Here is a 17,507-nt window from a genome sequence, read left to right as displayed (position 1 = left end):
AAAATTTTAAACAATGATTTTGCTTTCTAGATTTTATGTTGACATATTTCAGGTTTTCTTTTAAATCTTTTACAGCTTAATTTCATGGTGATATTTTATTGGTAATATTGTCACCTAATAATTCAATTTATTTGCTTGTAATCACAGAAAGAAATACTTTGGGACTAAATACATCTTCATTTGCATCTTTGTTTCTCTTTCCAACTTAGCAAGTGGAACATGAAGGATCTGAATGATATTTTTGTCTGTGTTTCAAAGACTATTTCATGCCCTATCTTGAAGGTGTGTCTTACTTTGATCTTTAATATGTATTCATCTAGACCAGAATTTGGAAAACAATAACCCCCGAAAGCTATCCCAAGAATTGACTCTAAGAGGTGAAAGAGCCAGTGATGGTTCCCAGGAAGAAGCAATAGACCAGTGGGCCAGCAGGAGGCAGCAGTTCAAGGATGGCAAGAGATGCAGCTCGGTTGGGGGTAGTTCTGTCATCAGCAGCTTCACAGAAGGCTCCAGTAAGTAGCAGCCTGCGTTCCTAAGCAACAACAGAGGCCACTCACTGTCTTAATTAAATTCCTTTCCCTTCATCTCTAAGATATAGATCCTGGTTTTTTAACATGGTGATGTGGTGATTATATATATTTTTTCATGAATGATACTTCTTAAAATAATCAAAACTTTGTTACACATTAAGGAATTTCTACTTGGTAAATGACCTTCAGAATATACCTGCAGCAACCTGCTAAGGCTTCCTTTTCCTTTAAATACTAAAATAGCTAGCTATGGGGTTGTTTATTGAGTTAAATTGGTGTTCTACCTTTTAAAAAAAAACTAATTTGTATTATAAAATTTGCATAAAATAAAAGGGTAAAATCAATATTGTTGATTATAAGTGAAAAATGTCTCCTCATTTTAATATTTCTTAAATGAAATGTCTTAAAACAGATCTGCATTTTTGTGAAATAGCGCTTCTTGAGGCTGTAGTGTGTTACTTAACCAGCATTGTACCCCAGCCTCCCAGACAATGACAGTGGAGAATGGATGATAAGCTATTACTGATGAAAACTGACTAAAGCAAAACACGAGCCGATACATGGGGGCAGGAAATGCAGACGCTACAACTATTCTGGATGTGAGATTACAGCTGTTGATATTAAAGGAGACTTGGCTTACTAGTAGGTATGTGCTGTTCGCAAATTACAAAAGCAAAGTGCTTTGGAGAAAACATCCATACCTAAACCTCAGTCCACTGCGATTTTCTTAGAAGGAAGAAAACAGAAAGATACATTGTTGTGCTATAGAAAAATGTCATTATGAAAATACAGTGGTGAGAACAGTGAGGCACAAGCTGACAGAATGACACAAGTGTCACCACAGGCAGGGGTGCCATTCATTTCCCAGAAGAAAACAGTAGCCTGACAAAGACCAAGGTTTGGAAGAAGTCATATATATGTGGGGGAAGATTATAAGTAATGTGAAAACTCAAATGCTATGATATTTCCAGCACAAAACTTTATATTCATGTGATCACAAAGAACGAAATGTAAATGCTTTGTTTTGTTGTGAGAGTTTTTAGTTTTGTCCTTTGAGCTGTACCTAACTCTCCAGGTCTTTCTTTATGTCAGGCGGCAAGGAACTACAGTTGAAACTGGGTCATTTGTACTCTGCATATACTGCTGTCTTTGACGCTTCCAATCTTTCCAGTTGTTCATATGCACTTGAAACACGTACCCAAGAACACATAGCTTTTGTTACACTCCCAAAGCTCTGATCCTACCGCATCACTAATTTGTTCTAATGTTCATTTTCTTCCACATTATGCTCCACTTTTACTTTATCAACTGTTTTATTTATATATTATGAGATCTTGTACATATTTTTTAAACTATATTGTTAATATGTATCATTGATTTTCCTCACCATTTTAACAAGATTTATTAGTTTTCTTTCTTTAATAAAAGCCTAATAACTTTTTCAAGAAAAGCCATGTAGAAAGAAAAACTGATTTATTATGTATCTTGAAGTATTTTTTCCCTCTTAACTTTAGTGACAATTGGGTACTGAATTCTAGACTCAAAGCATGTAAGAAACTGGGTCATTGCCCTACTAACTGCAGTACCAGTGAAGAATTTCCGTTCAATATGATTTTCATGACTTCTGTCATTAATCTCGTTTTGTTTCATGTACATTAAGGATTGTTCTCATCATCCTTATTATTCTTTTTGACTTCTCATATGAATTTCAGAATATGCTTTTAAAATATCTCGTCATGCTTGGCCCCAGGAGCTCATTCGTATTTGCTCCCTCATAGCTGTCTTCAGCTCATAGCTTCTCAGCTGTTCGTCTGTTTTTGTTCCTTTCTCTTTTGGTCTGTGTCTTACTGGCGTTATTTCTAATGGACGTTTAACTTTCGGATACATTCCCTGCACACATTAACAGCTTCTTCCTACAATGTTTCCCCTCATCTGTCCTTGCCACAGTATATGACAATCTAATGCTCTGTTATCCTCGTAATTCAGCCCACATATAAGTCTTTCTTAGGTTTTTGCCTGTTGTTTTAAAATTGTTGTCTCCTTTTTGTTTTGCAACTATAGTTCTTTGGGGATTATTTGATGGGAAGCTTGGTCTTTTGAAACAGGGTGTCTCTCACATGGGGACCATGGGAGAGGGTAGAAAAGGGGGAGAGAAAAGGAAGGAAGTGGGTAAAAGTGTATAACTCTAAAAACAATAAAAAATATATAAATCAGGGTCTCTCTCTATAGCCCTGACTGTTCTAGACTTCCTGTGTAGATCAGGCTGGCCTAAAACTGGCAGAGATCTGCCTGCTTTTGGCAGTACTGGGATTAAACGTGTGCACCATCAAGTGTGAACACTCTATTTTAATTTTTTATAGACTAACTTTCCTTTTTGGAGGATTCTCATTTTTATGCCTTTGAGAATATTAACTAACTATTTTGGCTGAAATTTTAAACTTATTATTGATAAGCTACTACTTTTACTAATACACATTTCACATTGGCTGAGTTTGTTGTCTCTCTTTGGGTTTCAGTTGGATATTAATCATTTGGTACATTACCTCCAATTGGACAAAGTATGTGGGCAATGAAATATCGTGAATTGATTCTGCTTCATTCACTACAGTAATTCTCCCACTGCAGTGACTTGTTTAGCTCTGGCCCATGAGATTCCATTTCCCACTGTGTCTCCTGTTCTTAATAGCAAATATTTTGCATTTCCAGATTAGGTATAGATATTGCTGCTGTTTGTATTATGGTGGACCTCAAAATGGGGTGACTGTATACATAAAATTACCTTGTAGTTTTTGATGGTACCCCAAATTATCACTGTCTTGTTTGTACCTTGGGTCTCTCTAGTTCTTGTCTTTTTACGTTTTCAACATTCTTGGTGATATTTATATAATCCTGTACCAAAACACTCAAATATAGTCAATGCTGAGATTTCACATCATAGTTTATAGACTGTATCGGGGTTTCGGGTGTTACATTGCTCATGGCATAATGTGAATTCTTCTCCTGTTCAAATACTCATTTATGCATCTCACAACACACTACACAGAGAGAGGGTGGGAGACAGATTATCCTTTCTCTAACACTTATCTGGTCTTTTAAACACCTCATTCTTTTGTTGTGCAAAAAGTTCAGATATAAATTCTGCTTCTAAATATGTGGAACTGAACACCCAGTGTTTCTAATCTAAACCCTGCAGAAATGAGGAGATAATTACACTCATGATTTATAACGTTTCTATCAAAATGAGAGGCTATAGTCTGTGCCTACTCCCACTATCCTGAAATCATCTCAGAAAACACCTTTCATTTGCCCCTATGGGATCCTTTTCTACACTTCTAACACTTTTTGTCTAGCACAAGAGTCTCTCCTCTTCGACCCATGTCAAGGGGATCTCTGGCTTTTTATTAGGTTTGTTTGGTAGTAATATCAAGAGACTACTGATGTGAGTAAGGGCCAACCAATATTGCTCCTGATCTTTCTGTGTGGGAGGGCATGGACACTCTCTTCTCTCTCTCTCTCTCTCTCTCTCTCTCTCTCTCTCTCTCTCTCTCTCTCTGTCTGTCTGTCTCTCTCTCTCTCTTTCAGTGTGTGTGTGTGTGTGTGTGTGTGTGTGTGTGTGTAATGTTCCTATACAGTAACCCACACCATACTGCGTTCTGTGATGTTAAGTTCTTGGAACTGATATTACCCACTCTTTTTTGTCCTTAGGTAGGCTATTATCAATTCAAATTCAGCATACTTGGTTTCCTTAAAGCCTGTCCAAATTTTGTGAATGTTCTTATTAATTATCTTTAAGTTAGCCATGAAAAGGTAACCATCTTTTTCTACCATAATCCTATACTGAACCAGCACTTCACATTCTGATGCTATTGTAAACCACCTATCAATAAGCCAGTTCTGGGTTATTATGCCTATAAGAATAAGTAATCCCCCCAACATAGCCTTTATAGTTACTCAGAAGTAGAGAGACAAAGTTGAAATTTATTGGAATTTAAAAATTTTTAAGATTTTTTTCAATGTGAGATCTTGGTTATGATAGGTAAGAGTTATGAATTAGTGGTTTAGAAGAAGCATGAATACCAGTATAAGGAATTTTAAAGGTAAAAAGAGTCCAAAGGAATATATTGTCTGCTGCTGGTTTCTCTTGAAGAATTGTTATGCTGTTTTGGCTTATTTGGTTTTGTTGGTTTGATGTTTCTCTTTTGTAATAACTTCGCTTATTCTTTGAGATTAAAAGATAACTACATCGTTTTCCTCTTTACCTTTCCACATTTCTGACCACTGATACACTACTCCCTGCTGATAGATATTCCCCTTGCTCTTTTTTCTTGTTGATGTATACTACTCCTTGCTCTCTTTCAAATCCATGGCCTCTTTTTCAATTGTCTGTTGTTACATGCACATGTGCATATTTCTGCACATGGATATTCTTCCTACACAACTTGCTCGGTGTGATGTTGCATGTGTTTTCAGGGCTCCCTGTTTGTAACGAAGTAAGCAATTGGTGTGCTCATCCCATTCAGCATCCCTTAGTTGTCTGTAGTTCTTTGTGAAGGGCTGAGTCCTCCTGGGCTTTCCTCCATCCTTTATAGCACGTCTATTGTCCTTGTTCAGCTCACGTGTAGGCCGTCATGTTGGTGAGACTTTATGAGTGTAGCTTCTGACATTCTTAGAAAACACAATCTCACAGACAGCTTCTTGATTTTTCAAGCTTTTACAATATCCTCACCCCATTTTCTTCCCTTTTAGGTGTGGGAGTGTTTTATAGATGGGGTTGGGCTGAATAACTCTACATTTGAATGACCATGGGTCTTCTGTGATGGTCTCTATTTTTAACAAAGAGAGGTTTCCTTGATGAAGAGTAAGGATTATCATCATCATAATTCGTCATTTATGCCCCAGCCATGCTTAAGCATGTGTGGGCAGCCCGTTTATGGTGGTTCTCCAGTTGTTCCTATCCTGGGCAGTCCTAGATGCTTGTGTTATTGTCATACCCAAGATTCCACAGTCTTCCTTTCTGCTCTCTATCCAGCGTTTTGGGGACCTTATGTTCTTTGTCTTTTCCTGTGCACTCCTCTAAGCAATGCTCTCTTCTGGTATCTGACATCATTCATTCTCATAACATGACAGAAGTATCTCAAGTGTCATTACTGTATCCTGTAGTTTTCTTTCTTCTGTAGATGGAGATGTTTCTTAATGTTAAAAAGATTATACTTATCAATAAATATAAGGACAAATATTAAGAATGTAGTTGGGATTATATTGGTTTAGTAAAGTGGTAGTTGTAGATTCTCTTCCAAGATCCATGTCTGAGTAGCAGGATAGATTTTCAGTCCCAGGCATAGTTTCCTTCCTGTCAGGTGGGATGAATAGAGACTTGTTGGTTACCACCCAGGTATATGTGTCACTACTGCACCTTACATATTCATACCATCCAGGTCATTGTTGTGATTCATAAGCATTCAGTAGTCTTACCTCTGCGAAAGACTATTGATTGCTTTCCTCCTTGGGAAGCTTTCATGGACCTTTCTGTAACTGTTTAGGTCAGTTCCAGTTCTGGGATCTGTGTCTGAAGCATAGCGTCTGAAACACTAGAGTTTAAACTGTCAACCCTGGGAAGCAGCAAAGGGTAATAGCAACAGTCTATAGTACTTGGGGAATCTCTTGGACAAACTTAACCAACAATTCAAAGGAGTGCTTTCACATTGTTGGTGTTAGGGTTTTGCTTAGGTTGTTTGGGATCTCAGAGGGAGCAATTTCAGACCAGATAAGAAAAATTCTTTCTCTTGTTCTTGTTCTTCTTGTTCTTCTTCTTGTTCTTGTTCTTGTTTTTGTTCTTCTTGTTGTTCTTCTTCTTCTTGTTCTTGTTCTTCTTCTTGTTCTTCTTCTTCTTCTTCTTCTTCTTCTTCTTCTTCTTCTTCTTCTTCTTCTTCTTTTTCTTCTTCTTCTTCTTCTTCTCCTTCTCTTCCTCCTCCTTTTCCTCCTTTTCCTTCTCCTCCTTCTTCCCTCCTTTTTCTTTTTTTGAAAATAGATTTTTTTCTCACATTTTGCACCCTGTTTACAATTTCCCCTCCTTCTACTCTTACCACTTCTCCCCCATCATCCACTCATGCAGATCCACTGCCTTTCTCTCTCTCATTAGAAAACAAGAAAAATTCTAAAGGATGATAATAAAATAAAATATAATAAGATAAAACTAAATAAACACATTGGATTTGTGCCGCCCTAACTCTAACTTATCTTGTAGATAAGACACCATTATAGATCAAAGGTTTTGTGGCTGGTTTGGTTTTATGTTTCGCCTTTGGTAGTATTAGAGGGGCATTCTTGCAACAAAGATGCTAGAACACAGGGGTAAAGGCACTACATAGGCACCAGCTCAATTTCTCTATGTTCAGTGAGAACATATGTTGCCTTCAGCCCCAGGGCCTTGCCATTAGTTTCTGGAATGAGCCTACAATCTTAACAACAGCCTCAATTATTTGGGGGATTTCCATAGGACTCCTATGGCTAGCAACTCGATTGCATAAAACCCAATTCTGGAACTGAAAGCTTCATTTGTTGACAAAAGATGTTCAGTTAGACTCTGTCATCACAATTTTGCAATTTTATTTAGATTGCCTTTATTTTTGTCTATATTTTATGAAGCTTTTACTGTATTAAATTTCCATACTACCCTTCAAATAACCTACAGTTTTAGCTGTCTCTCGTCATATTTTCTCCATTATCCCCCTCTTCCTTACCCTTCCATACTTGATTCTCAAACCACCATATGTTTATAGCTATCTATTCTACTTATTTTTTTAGCAAGATCTATTTGTACCCTATAGGACCTTATTTTATATCTAACTTCTGTGGCAAAACAGATTGTAGTTTGGTTGACATTGACTTAACAGCTAATGTCTTTATAGGTGAATGCACACTATATTTGTCTTTCTAGGTCTGTGATACCTCAATGGTAATGTTTTTTTCTAGTTCCATCATTTACCTGCAAATCTCATGAGGCACTGATTTTGCCTTGTAGCCATCAGCAGCATCCCTTTACAAAAGTGCTTCCCTTGTAAACTCCGTGTTTATTTATTGCTTTTTTTCTTCTTTCTGGTGTTTTTATTGGACCTTGAAATAAATGTTTTGTGTGTGTGTGTGTGTGTGTGTGTGTGTGTGTGTGTGTGTGTTTGTCAGGGATATCAGGAACATTCATCTGCAGTTTGTATATGCAACCTGTATAAAATATCATCAGTACACCAAGACAGCAACCAGCATCTAGTCATCTTCCTAACCTAAAAGCAAGGAAACTGGGGGATGGATAATTTTATTATAATTGTAAAAAGAAGAGACAAAAATTTACATGTAGTTACAAATATAGGCTGATTACAGACAGTAAAGCTTCTACTACACATGGAAAAATTTCAATTAAATTTACTCTAAAGTCAGCATAAAAGTACTTTACAAATTTTGTGTGATGTTTTAATAAATGGTGACAAAAATTTTAAATCAGGCTGAGCTTATCTGTCATTTCATGAATTTATAAATTCTTTGCTGTGAAAGTACTCAAAATCCTTTCTTCTCGCTGTATATGATCGGTAACCCTTCACTGTCATCAGTCATCTATGTATCAAGCAAGTCTAGTGGGAACGTCGCTGGTTTGCTTAACTAGAAATGGCCTTAAAGTGTCATAGAGATGGGGTCTGGGTCTTTCTAGGACAGTGTGTCCTTCTGTGACTTGACATTATAGCAAGGGTCTTCTTTCATTTTAGTGGCAAATTTTTCCATTCTACAGCTCATAGGCAGTCATGTCTGCTTTGCACTTCATGAAATAAGAAAAAATAACACGTGTGTTGGAGTCATCTCGTGGTGGTTCACAAAGCCAGCTGTGAGTGGTTTCTACACCACAGCTCAGCAATACTGACCATGCTGGGAATACTTATACAATGAAAACTGGAAAGCCTGGCAAATCAGAGAATGCTTTTTCTTTCCAATTTGGAAAGCTATTTAACACATTTTCCAATGCTCCACTTGAAATAATACAAGATCAGCTGTAATGCTAATGTAAATTCAAATTTAATGCCCAAATATAATAATTTTAATTAAACAATGATTGTCCTCTCTTTGGGGGAAGTTTCGTTTTGAATGAAAACTTATCCTAACAATTTTGTTCATGTTATCATGAGAACAAGAGTCTGCCACTTCTCTTTCACCTTCTCGAAGCCACAGACATATTGAAAGCATGCTATCGTTATTGAGAAATTCTTCAGTACAGCCTGCATTTCAGTCAGTGCAGCTTGGGTTAGTGTTGTTTAATGTGCGGTTTGAATTCTTTTCTCATGTGTAGACTCAAAGCATGCTACTAATATAGGATGTAAAACCTGACAGTTTTATTGAGCATCATTACAGCTGGCGTTTTCACCCTGTTAAGCTTGCTCATCTCTGACTTCCTACGTGATAACTGGAAAAGACATTAAGAATGACATGTTTATGTGTGTTGACACAGTTGATCAAGCCACCTGACTGTGGGCAATGCTGACTAAGGTGTACGAGGTAAATAACTTGAAGGTTAGTAATGGAAGTGGTAAGGGACTGGGAAATGGGGCTCTGATATTTTATAATCTTTAATGGCCCCCTATCACAATCAGATGTGGCAGAAATTTGGATTTAATCATGTGAGAATACTTCATAGCATTTCTCATACTTCACTCAGTTAATAAAATTCTTATAGGACTGTACTTTTAAAATGTTAGTTGCCATTGAGAAAGAAATTGGGAAGAAAAAAGAGAGAGAGAGAGATGGTGGAGGGAAGGAAGGAAGGAAAGAAGGAAGGAAGGAAGGGAGAGAGGAAGGAAGGAAGGAAAGAAAGAAGGAAGGAAGGAAGAAAGGGGAGGGAGAGAATGAAAGGAGGGAGGGAGGAAAATAAAAGAGAGGAAGCAAGGGAATTAATTCTAACTTCTAATAAAGCTGAGAGGACTGGAGAGTATTTGAGAGGTTAAGAGCTATTGCAAGGGACCCATGTTTATTCCAGTCACGCATTAGATGTTTCAAAACCATATGGAATTCCCGGGCTCCCCTGCCCTCTTCCAACTTCTGTGGGCACCAGGCATGTACATGTTGCACACACATACATGCATATAAAGCTCATACCCATAAAGTAAAATAAAAATCTATCTAATATAAAATAAAATAATATCTATCTAAAAACTTTTAATAGCAAGGTCTAAGGATGGTGATGTGCCTACTTGATGCCAGGTTCTATGCTAAACCACTAACCATGTGCCTTCTCATTGACATTCCCAGTAAAATTATGAGTTATGTTACTGTATTTAAACCTCATTTTTCTAATCAGGGCCTCTTGCAAAGGATAAGTGATGGGTTCAAAGTCATTCAGCTACACATAATTAGCCTTAGAACTGAGTTTCAACTACAGACAGCCTAACTGGAACACATGCTCTTATGAAAACCAGCAAATTACTGGATCTGCTTGAAACTCAAATAAAAGCCTTGGCTCTTTGGGACAATCAAACAGGGCCTTGCATCTTCCATACCACATCCTCATTTTCTTCAAATGATACTCTATAATGAAAAAAAAGAGTATGGGTACCTAAGGTGCTCAGAGCTAACTTATGCATATTCTGGTCCTTTTTTTTAAAAAAAAACTATTAACAATTATTATTATTCATCACTATTATTATCATTATGAGAACAAAACTAAAAATGAAAGGAAAAGAACATACCTGTATTTTTTGATAAAGAAAGAGTTAAGACGCAATTTCAGTAATATCAAAATATTTAATAACTCATGTTTGAAATGCTCATTTGTTAAGTGTTTAATCTAGCAAACCTAATTTGGTAGCAACCTTTTTCTGACAAAGAGTTATTTGGACTAGCCTGCTTAGACCGTGGTTCAACATGGAGCAGATGCTGAGCCCTAGAGCAGCTATAAATTTTCAGCAGGTGTGTGGCTCGCTGCTTCATTGGCGTTTAACACAAATTTTATGTCTCCGCTTATGTAAGGGTATGTTCATTAGCTCTGTCTTGCTAACTGAGTGACTACAGAGCTACTCATCCACAGAATCACATCTGTTGGTAAGTGAGCGAGCTGTTTGATCATCCTCATACATATTGATTAAAGCAAAGATCCATATAAAGCCCAGCCCTCAGGCCCTCACATGCCAAGGAAAAACTGCACATCCAATACAGGCATTTACTGCTGAAGGGATAAATAGTGTAGATAAACCAGTTGTCCAGGAAATCTATGTGAGCTACATCAATGAACATTTAGGAACTGAATTTTTGAGGTACAGAATATAGAAAATGTACCTAAACTTTAAAATGGCCATTATAGCTTAAAACAAATCTTTAATTTAGCCTTAGAGCTCAAAAAGGCATATTTACACATTATTGTAAAACTTTTGGTTTACTTTTCCTGTCCCAATCAAATATCACACTAAGATTTATTTAAAACAATTTCTAAGTGTTTTAAAACATGCTATTTGGAAGAAAGTATCATATTCTAAATACATTTATTTCAGATTTCTTATTTTAGGGGATTTCAGAGTATTTGTAAAGATATTATAAGGTATCTGGAGATACCAAATGTAAATGGGTCCAAATGTAAAAGCAAAATTCTGTTAGGATAAATATCTATTTAACCTATCATAATTCTATATTATTCTATACACTGTTTGTAGTGTACCTACATTCTGACTGGGACCTCCCTAGTGGAGCAGGTGTAGTATTTTTATACTTTGGGTGTTATATTAATACTCAAAAAATGTCAAATTTGTCATTTAGACTTAAATTGTTATGATAAAAGTGCTTCCCTCCCCCTGTGTGTTCACCTCCTCTTCCTCACCTGATTCTCTGAATGGATTATAGTGATATACTTTCTGGCTATGCCTCTGTTTACAACTAGTTGCTCTGGCTTTCTCTGAACCCTCACACTGCACCACGATCCCTGTCTCACTCATCATTCTATCCCCAATGTACACAAAGTTGTGCCTGGCTCAGAAGACGAGGGCATTTATTTCAAATCAATTCAGCGAGTGAGAAAATGTGCCTGAAACTACCCAAGTTGTCAAGTGTCTAGTACAGTCTCACGTAAGATAAGCAAATGGAGAAGTTGGAAATCTATTGTTCATCTGCCTCTTCGCTAGGAAAATGACTAATAATTATTCTTTTCAGTCTAGTACTAAGAAAGCAAAAGTGGAGATGAACAAGAACCATGAAGAATGATTCTCCAGAGGGAAAACTCAGAGATCAGAGGACCAATACTTGTCTAGGGAGGTGGGAAAGGGACTAACTTATCTACCTAACCCTAGCAGAAGTCTAGGTTGTGTGAGGATGGGAATAAGAGATTTCACCCAGAGACTTTCTGAGAAAGGTGTGGAAACTACTACTGTGTATGAGTAGAACCAGAGAAGGAAGTAAGATCTTCTATTATGCTTTAAGGAGGATTACTGCAGCATTTACCTATAATCCCAGGACTTAGTCCTAGGATTTGGGGAGCTGAGACAGGAGGAACAGGACATTGGGAGGTCAGCCTGTGCTTTTCTGTTTTACAAATCAGAGAGAGCTGCTGTGCTGTTCATGTCCTCCGACTCCTGGTGCTATTTAAGAATGCAAATAAATGCTGTAGTTTTCTTGAAATTAACGTTTGATGCTGAAGTGTGATTTTTCAACCCTGTCTGCATGAAAAACTGAAAGGCTTGGAGGAGGGTTTTCCTCCAGTTTGAACCTCCTAACCAGGGCACAAAGAAACAAGGAAGGTAATGTGGAAAGATAAGCTCATTTCTTTTATGGACACAACTTTCCACAGTATCCAAGATATGCCTACACACAGAAAAAGCACTAAACATCTATAGATCTAATAGATGAAACTATTTCTGTAAACCATGGTGAGATTTCTAGAAATACACTTAGTAGTGTCTCTTCTAGCACAAAGAGAAGGACATGATTTGGATTTTTAAAGTTAATTTCCTATTCTTCTCTGATTTCAACTTGACCTATAAATAGTAATATATTGTTTTTCAAAGCAAGCATTTTTCTTTGATTAAAGTATTTCCATACTTATCCACTGCCCAGACTCCCACAACACAGACTCTGAAGCAATATTTGTATTTTTTAAGATTAATTTTATTTTTATTTGTGTGTGTCTGTTTGGGTGTGTGCATGTCAGTGCAGTGCACGTGAAGGTCAGCAGAGAGTGAAAGATCCCAGGAGCTAAAGTTACAATCAGATTTGAGCCACTAGATGTAGATGCTGGGAACTGAACTCTGGTGCTCTGAATGAGCAGTAAGCACTCCTAATTGCTGACCCTTCTCTACAGTTATAGGAATATTTATTTTGATTATGATATTTTAAGAATATGTAAATTATTCCGAAGAAAAATGCACAGCAAATTTAGCTGCTTATATCTAAGGATGCTGTTCTTTATTTAAAGGGACCTCGCCTCTGCATAACTGCAAGCTTTTTTACCTTGACCACGAGAGCACAGGATCTTCTTTCTTGACAGTCTGTAACTTGATTTCTCAACTTTTCTGCTCCTCAGTTACCTCAGATGATGCTCATTCTGTGGATTTGGGCTTTCGAGTTGATATCGAAGAAAAGGGATTCTACACAGAGAATTTTCATTCAACAGCATGGGTTTTCCGGGGTGATGATGGGAACCCTGAAGACAGCCCCAGGTGTCTTAGTAAAAAGCCAAGACCAGTAGCTGGTAAGGACTTTCGAATTACAGCAACATGCATATGACTTAGAATACTCATAGCCACTGAGTACTGAAGAATATAGGAGATTGACATGAGTTTAAAAATCTGAAATTATTAAATGAAAACTATTTTAAAAGCTATTCCTGAAAAAAATATGGTATCAGGTGTAGTGGTTTAAAAGAAAATGTCTTCCAAAGGAAGTGGCACTATTAAGAGTTGTGACTTTGTTGGAGTGTGTGTGGCTTTACTGAAAGAACTGTGTTACTGAAGAGACAGGCTTTGGGGTCTTATATATGCTCAAGTTACACCCAGTGTCTCAGACCCCTTCCTGTTGTTTGCGAGCTGTAGAACTCCACTGCATCTTCTGCACCACGTCTGTCCGCATGCCACTATGTCCCACCATGATAATAATGGACTGAACCTCTGAAACTGTAAGCCACCATCTCAATTAAATGTTTCCTTTTATAAGTGTTGCCATGGTTACAGTATCTCTTCATGGCAATAGAAATCCTAACTAAGGTGGAAGACTCAGTTGTACTGGCTGGTTTTGTGCGTCAACTTGACACAAGCTAGAGTCATCTGAGAGGAAGGAGCCTCACTTGAGCAAAAGCCTCTATGACAATCAACTGTAAGTCATTTTTCTCAATTAGTTATCAATGGGGGAGGGTCAGACCCATTGTGGGTGGTGCCATCTCTGGGCTGGTGGTCCTGGGTTCTATAAGAAAGCAGCCTGAGCAAACCATGAGAAACAAGCCAGTAAACAGCAGCCCCCAATGGCCTTTGCATCAGCTCCTGCCTCTGGGATCCTGCCTTGTTTTAGTACCTGTCCTGACTTCCTTCAGTGGTGAACAACAAGTGAAAGTGTAAGCTGAATAAACTCTTTTCTTCCAACTTGCTTTTTGGTTATGTGTTTCATCACAGCAATAGAAATCCTAACTAAGACACCAGGGATTAGCATGCCAGCTTGGATGGGGGAAAATCCCATATGGCATCTGCTTCTAGATGAAAAATAGCAGGCAATGAATGGCTGCTGAGAGGGAGGATCAATATTCTTCAAAGTCAAGCCTAATGATAGGTCATATAATTCCAAATAGATAGACCTAAACATTTATATATATGAACAGCACCAAAGGACTGAGTCCTTCAAATTGTATTTCTAAATTCGTTTGTGTACATGGAACAATAATAATAAAAGAATAAGAAGTCATGAATTTGAGAGGGAGTTGGGAGGGATAGGGACACATAGGGTGGAGGAGAGAAAGAGGGGAAATTATGTAAATATATATCATATAAAAGTCTCAAGAATCAAAAAAAGAGCTTTTTCTTCAGAATAGTAACTCCAGATTTGGAGAAATAAATAATTGAAGTTGAGGAATAATGGTACATACCCAAGATTCTGCATGCCGGAAGTGGAAACCAGGTTGTGGCCAGAGAAATAACTCAGTAAAGTGCACACTGTTCTTCAGAGGACTGCAATGAGGTTGCCAGCACCCATGTCAGATAGCTCACTTATAACTCCTCATGCAGGGGACTCAAAAGCCTCTGGCCTCCACCTATATACACAAGCATAACCCACTCAAAATACACAGAAATACACATAATTAAAAAGTAATAAAAATAATTTTTATTAAAAGGAAACCAAAATCAGCCTTGATTTCTTGGTAAGTATAAGCTCAGCTTGGGGCCCATATAACTTGCCTCACAAAAGAACATTAAATGTGACAAATCTTATAGCAAGTTTTCTTATGAGAAGGAAATAAAATAAAACAGAAAAATTACAAGTTCAATGAGTATGATCCAATAGTAATCTTAAAAACATTAAATTTCTCTGTATAATTTTTATTTGAGTTTGTGGTATAAGAGAAGAACCCCAAACTTAAAGTAGGAACCTCATGGCCAGGAATCTGTCCAGCTCACTGATTTCAGGCACCTGTCTCATCTTAGAAAAGCAATTCATTTTTTTGAATGAATGAATAAGACACTGTAAGTAGCATAAGTAAGAAGTACTGCGGAGTGAGTATCGAGTAACAACAACCATGTTACTGTACAAAAAATACTCATTGATATTTTTCTCCCTGATTTATAGCATTATAAAACTTGAAATTATGGACACGAAAATGAAATTGATTTTTTTATATATCTTGGCTATTTCTATCTCTCACTTTATTTTGTGCGGAATAATAAGTATATTCACATAAATGTAATTGTATATTCATGTGTAAATTATACACAATTTAATTACATAATACATTTACTAAAGGATAAAATATTTTTGACAATTTTTCCTCCTGGAAACTGATACATCACTTACTTATGCTGGGATTTACACATCTTCTTGACTGAGTAGCACTGGGAAATCAAAAAATTAATGTAGACATTTGGAAAGGGAGCCACAAGCAAATGGACAGTTTTTAAATAAAACATTTTAACTACCTCATAATATTTTGAAAATACTGTGATGATAATCTACATGTGTTAAAAAAGAAAATAGATTTTAGACTTATCAAATGAAGCTCAATCCTTAATTTCCTCGTTCTGAGTTGGAAAATAGTCAAGCCAAGGTGTCTCTTCCTGCAAAGCTACATTGCTGTAGCCACCTTAAAGATGTAGGGTGTTTTAGTGTGTGAGTTTCATTAGTTTTATAGAAATATTTGCTCTATATTTGGATTTTTCCAGCCAACAATATGATGTCAGGAAAGTATTGTCTAGAGGGATAAATTACTTGACGATACATCCCCAGTCTGTGAAACAACAATGACATTCATTTGTGGCTCCTCAGCAGCGGTGTGGCACTTAGAGATTATTCACTAGATAGTGCCATGGGAAAGGAAAAACTATAAATCTTAAAATATGAGAAAATTGTCTTCAGAATGGGAGAGGAACACGCTACCAACATGTTGATTTTGTCCTCCCACAGGAGAGTTCTACAGCTGAGCTCACCGTTTAAAGACTTTATTGAAATGTTTATTCTTCCATACATGCTGTCGACATTCAGTTTGCTTGACTGGAAAACCTAAACCACAGAAACACGACCTTGAAAGCAATAGCTAGTTTAACAATCTCATGAAATATAAAAACAAAACAATAAATGTGATTTGATTTGAATCAACACATAAAAATTCTCCATTAATCAAATATGTGTTGGGTAAATCGATCTGTCAAAAGCAGAAGATAGCATCAAGAAAGTAACCTAGAGGGAACAAGAAACCTTGAAAAGTAGAGATATTAGAAATTATTGTTACAACAGTAAGAAATGGATTTCTGCTTTTCTTTTTGTGCTGATTAGCTAGCAGCCTATCTCAGAGTGTTGAAATATTAATTCCTAAGTCCTTGAATTTCCCAGTTCTGCCTCTTAAATTATGAGATCCAATAAGACACTGTCCAAATAGTTATGCCAAGAGAGAATTTCCTTAATGAGTAACAAACTTTCCCAGAAGCACAGAGCATTGCAGGACACAGAACTTCAGGGCTAGAATCCATAGAACACCTTCTCAGCAATATTGTTATGATTTTCTTGACAAAAAGAGAAGAACAGCATGTTTTCTTCAGGCATTTTACAAAAGCAAACATCCCTTACAGAATCTACATGAAGACACTGCATTCTTTCATCCCATTGTCAGTGTAGGCACTTAAGCTTCAAAAGGAAGTAAAAAAAATGGTCCTTCCTGACTTTTTTATTAAAATCCTACTATATAAGAAAGTGCCTTGCAGAAAAACAATGTGCAGCAAATATTTGTAAATTAATGACTCCTTCATTGGACTGCAATGAACCTGTGAAAATGGATGAATGTCTCCTTGTTTGTATCAGATGTTTGTCTTCCTTATCTGACCAAACAGGTGGTCACAACTGAGCATGCCTGGGCAGAAAGTTTTGCCTTCTGCTGTATTTGTTTCTTCACACAAGAAACTTAGTATGAAATATAATGATTCATCCCAGAATATCTGAGAGAAAAATCAAGCAAATCATCTTACAAGCGCTGCACAATAATATAAATTTATAATAAATAATATCTTTGTTAATGTTAGGAGACATGCATCTAAGACCATCTGTAAGCCATGTTGAAGGAAAGACTCTACAGCATGTGAAGGGTCAAACTCAGGTCTTTCACCATCTTCAGGAGCATTGTTGTCCATGACTTCAAAGTCTCACAAGTTTCTTTGACTTCTTGTGTGCTTTTAATTCTGCCTTTATTTTGCCTACACGTGGGTACAAACAGTACATTTGGATGTGGACTCTAAAATAAGGCAACTGTACAAAAAGAAGAAAATTCTTTCTACT

The 17,507-nt window shown here is 36.9% G+C and overlaps 1 protein-coding gene across 1 annotated transcript in view; it reads left to right on the top strand.

Moving 5' to 3' along the window:
• The window catches only part of LOC125405498 (uncharacterized), a 141,519-nt gene that overhangs the window by 35,880 nt on the left and 88,132 nt on the right, over window positions 1–17,507 (top strand). The window contains exons 3-4 of the mRNA XM_087908296.1: window positions 321–512; window positions 13,069–13,236. Of these exons, the coding sequence (XP_087764422.1) occupies window positions 321–512; window positions 13,069–13,236 (360 nt within the window). The remainder of the gene's footprint in view (window positions 1–320; window positions 513–13,068; window positions 13,237–17,507) is intronic.

Source organism: Myodes glareolus, chromosome 1 (assembly GCF_982192425.1).
Source record: "Myodes glareolus chromosome 1, mMyoGla1.1, whole genome shotgun sequence".
Taxonomy (NCBI): domain Eukaryota; kingdom Metazoa; phylum Chordata; class Mammalia; order Rodentia; family Cricetidae; genus Myodes; species Myodes glareolus.
This window is presented reverse-complemented; position numbering and strand designations above follow the sequence as displayed.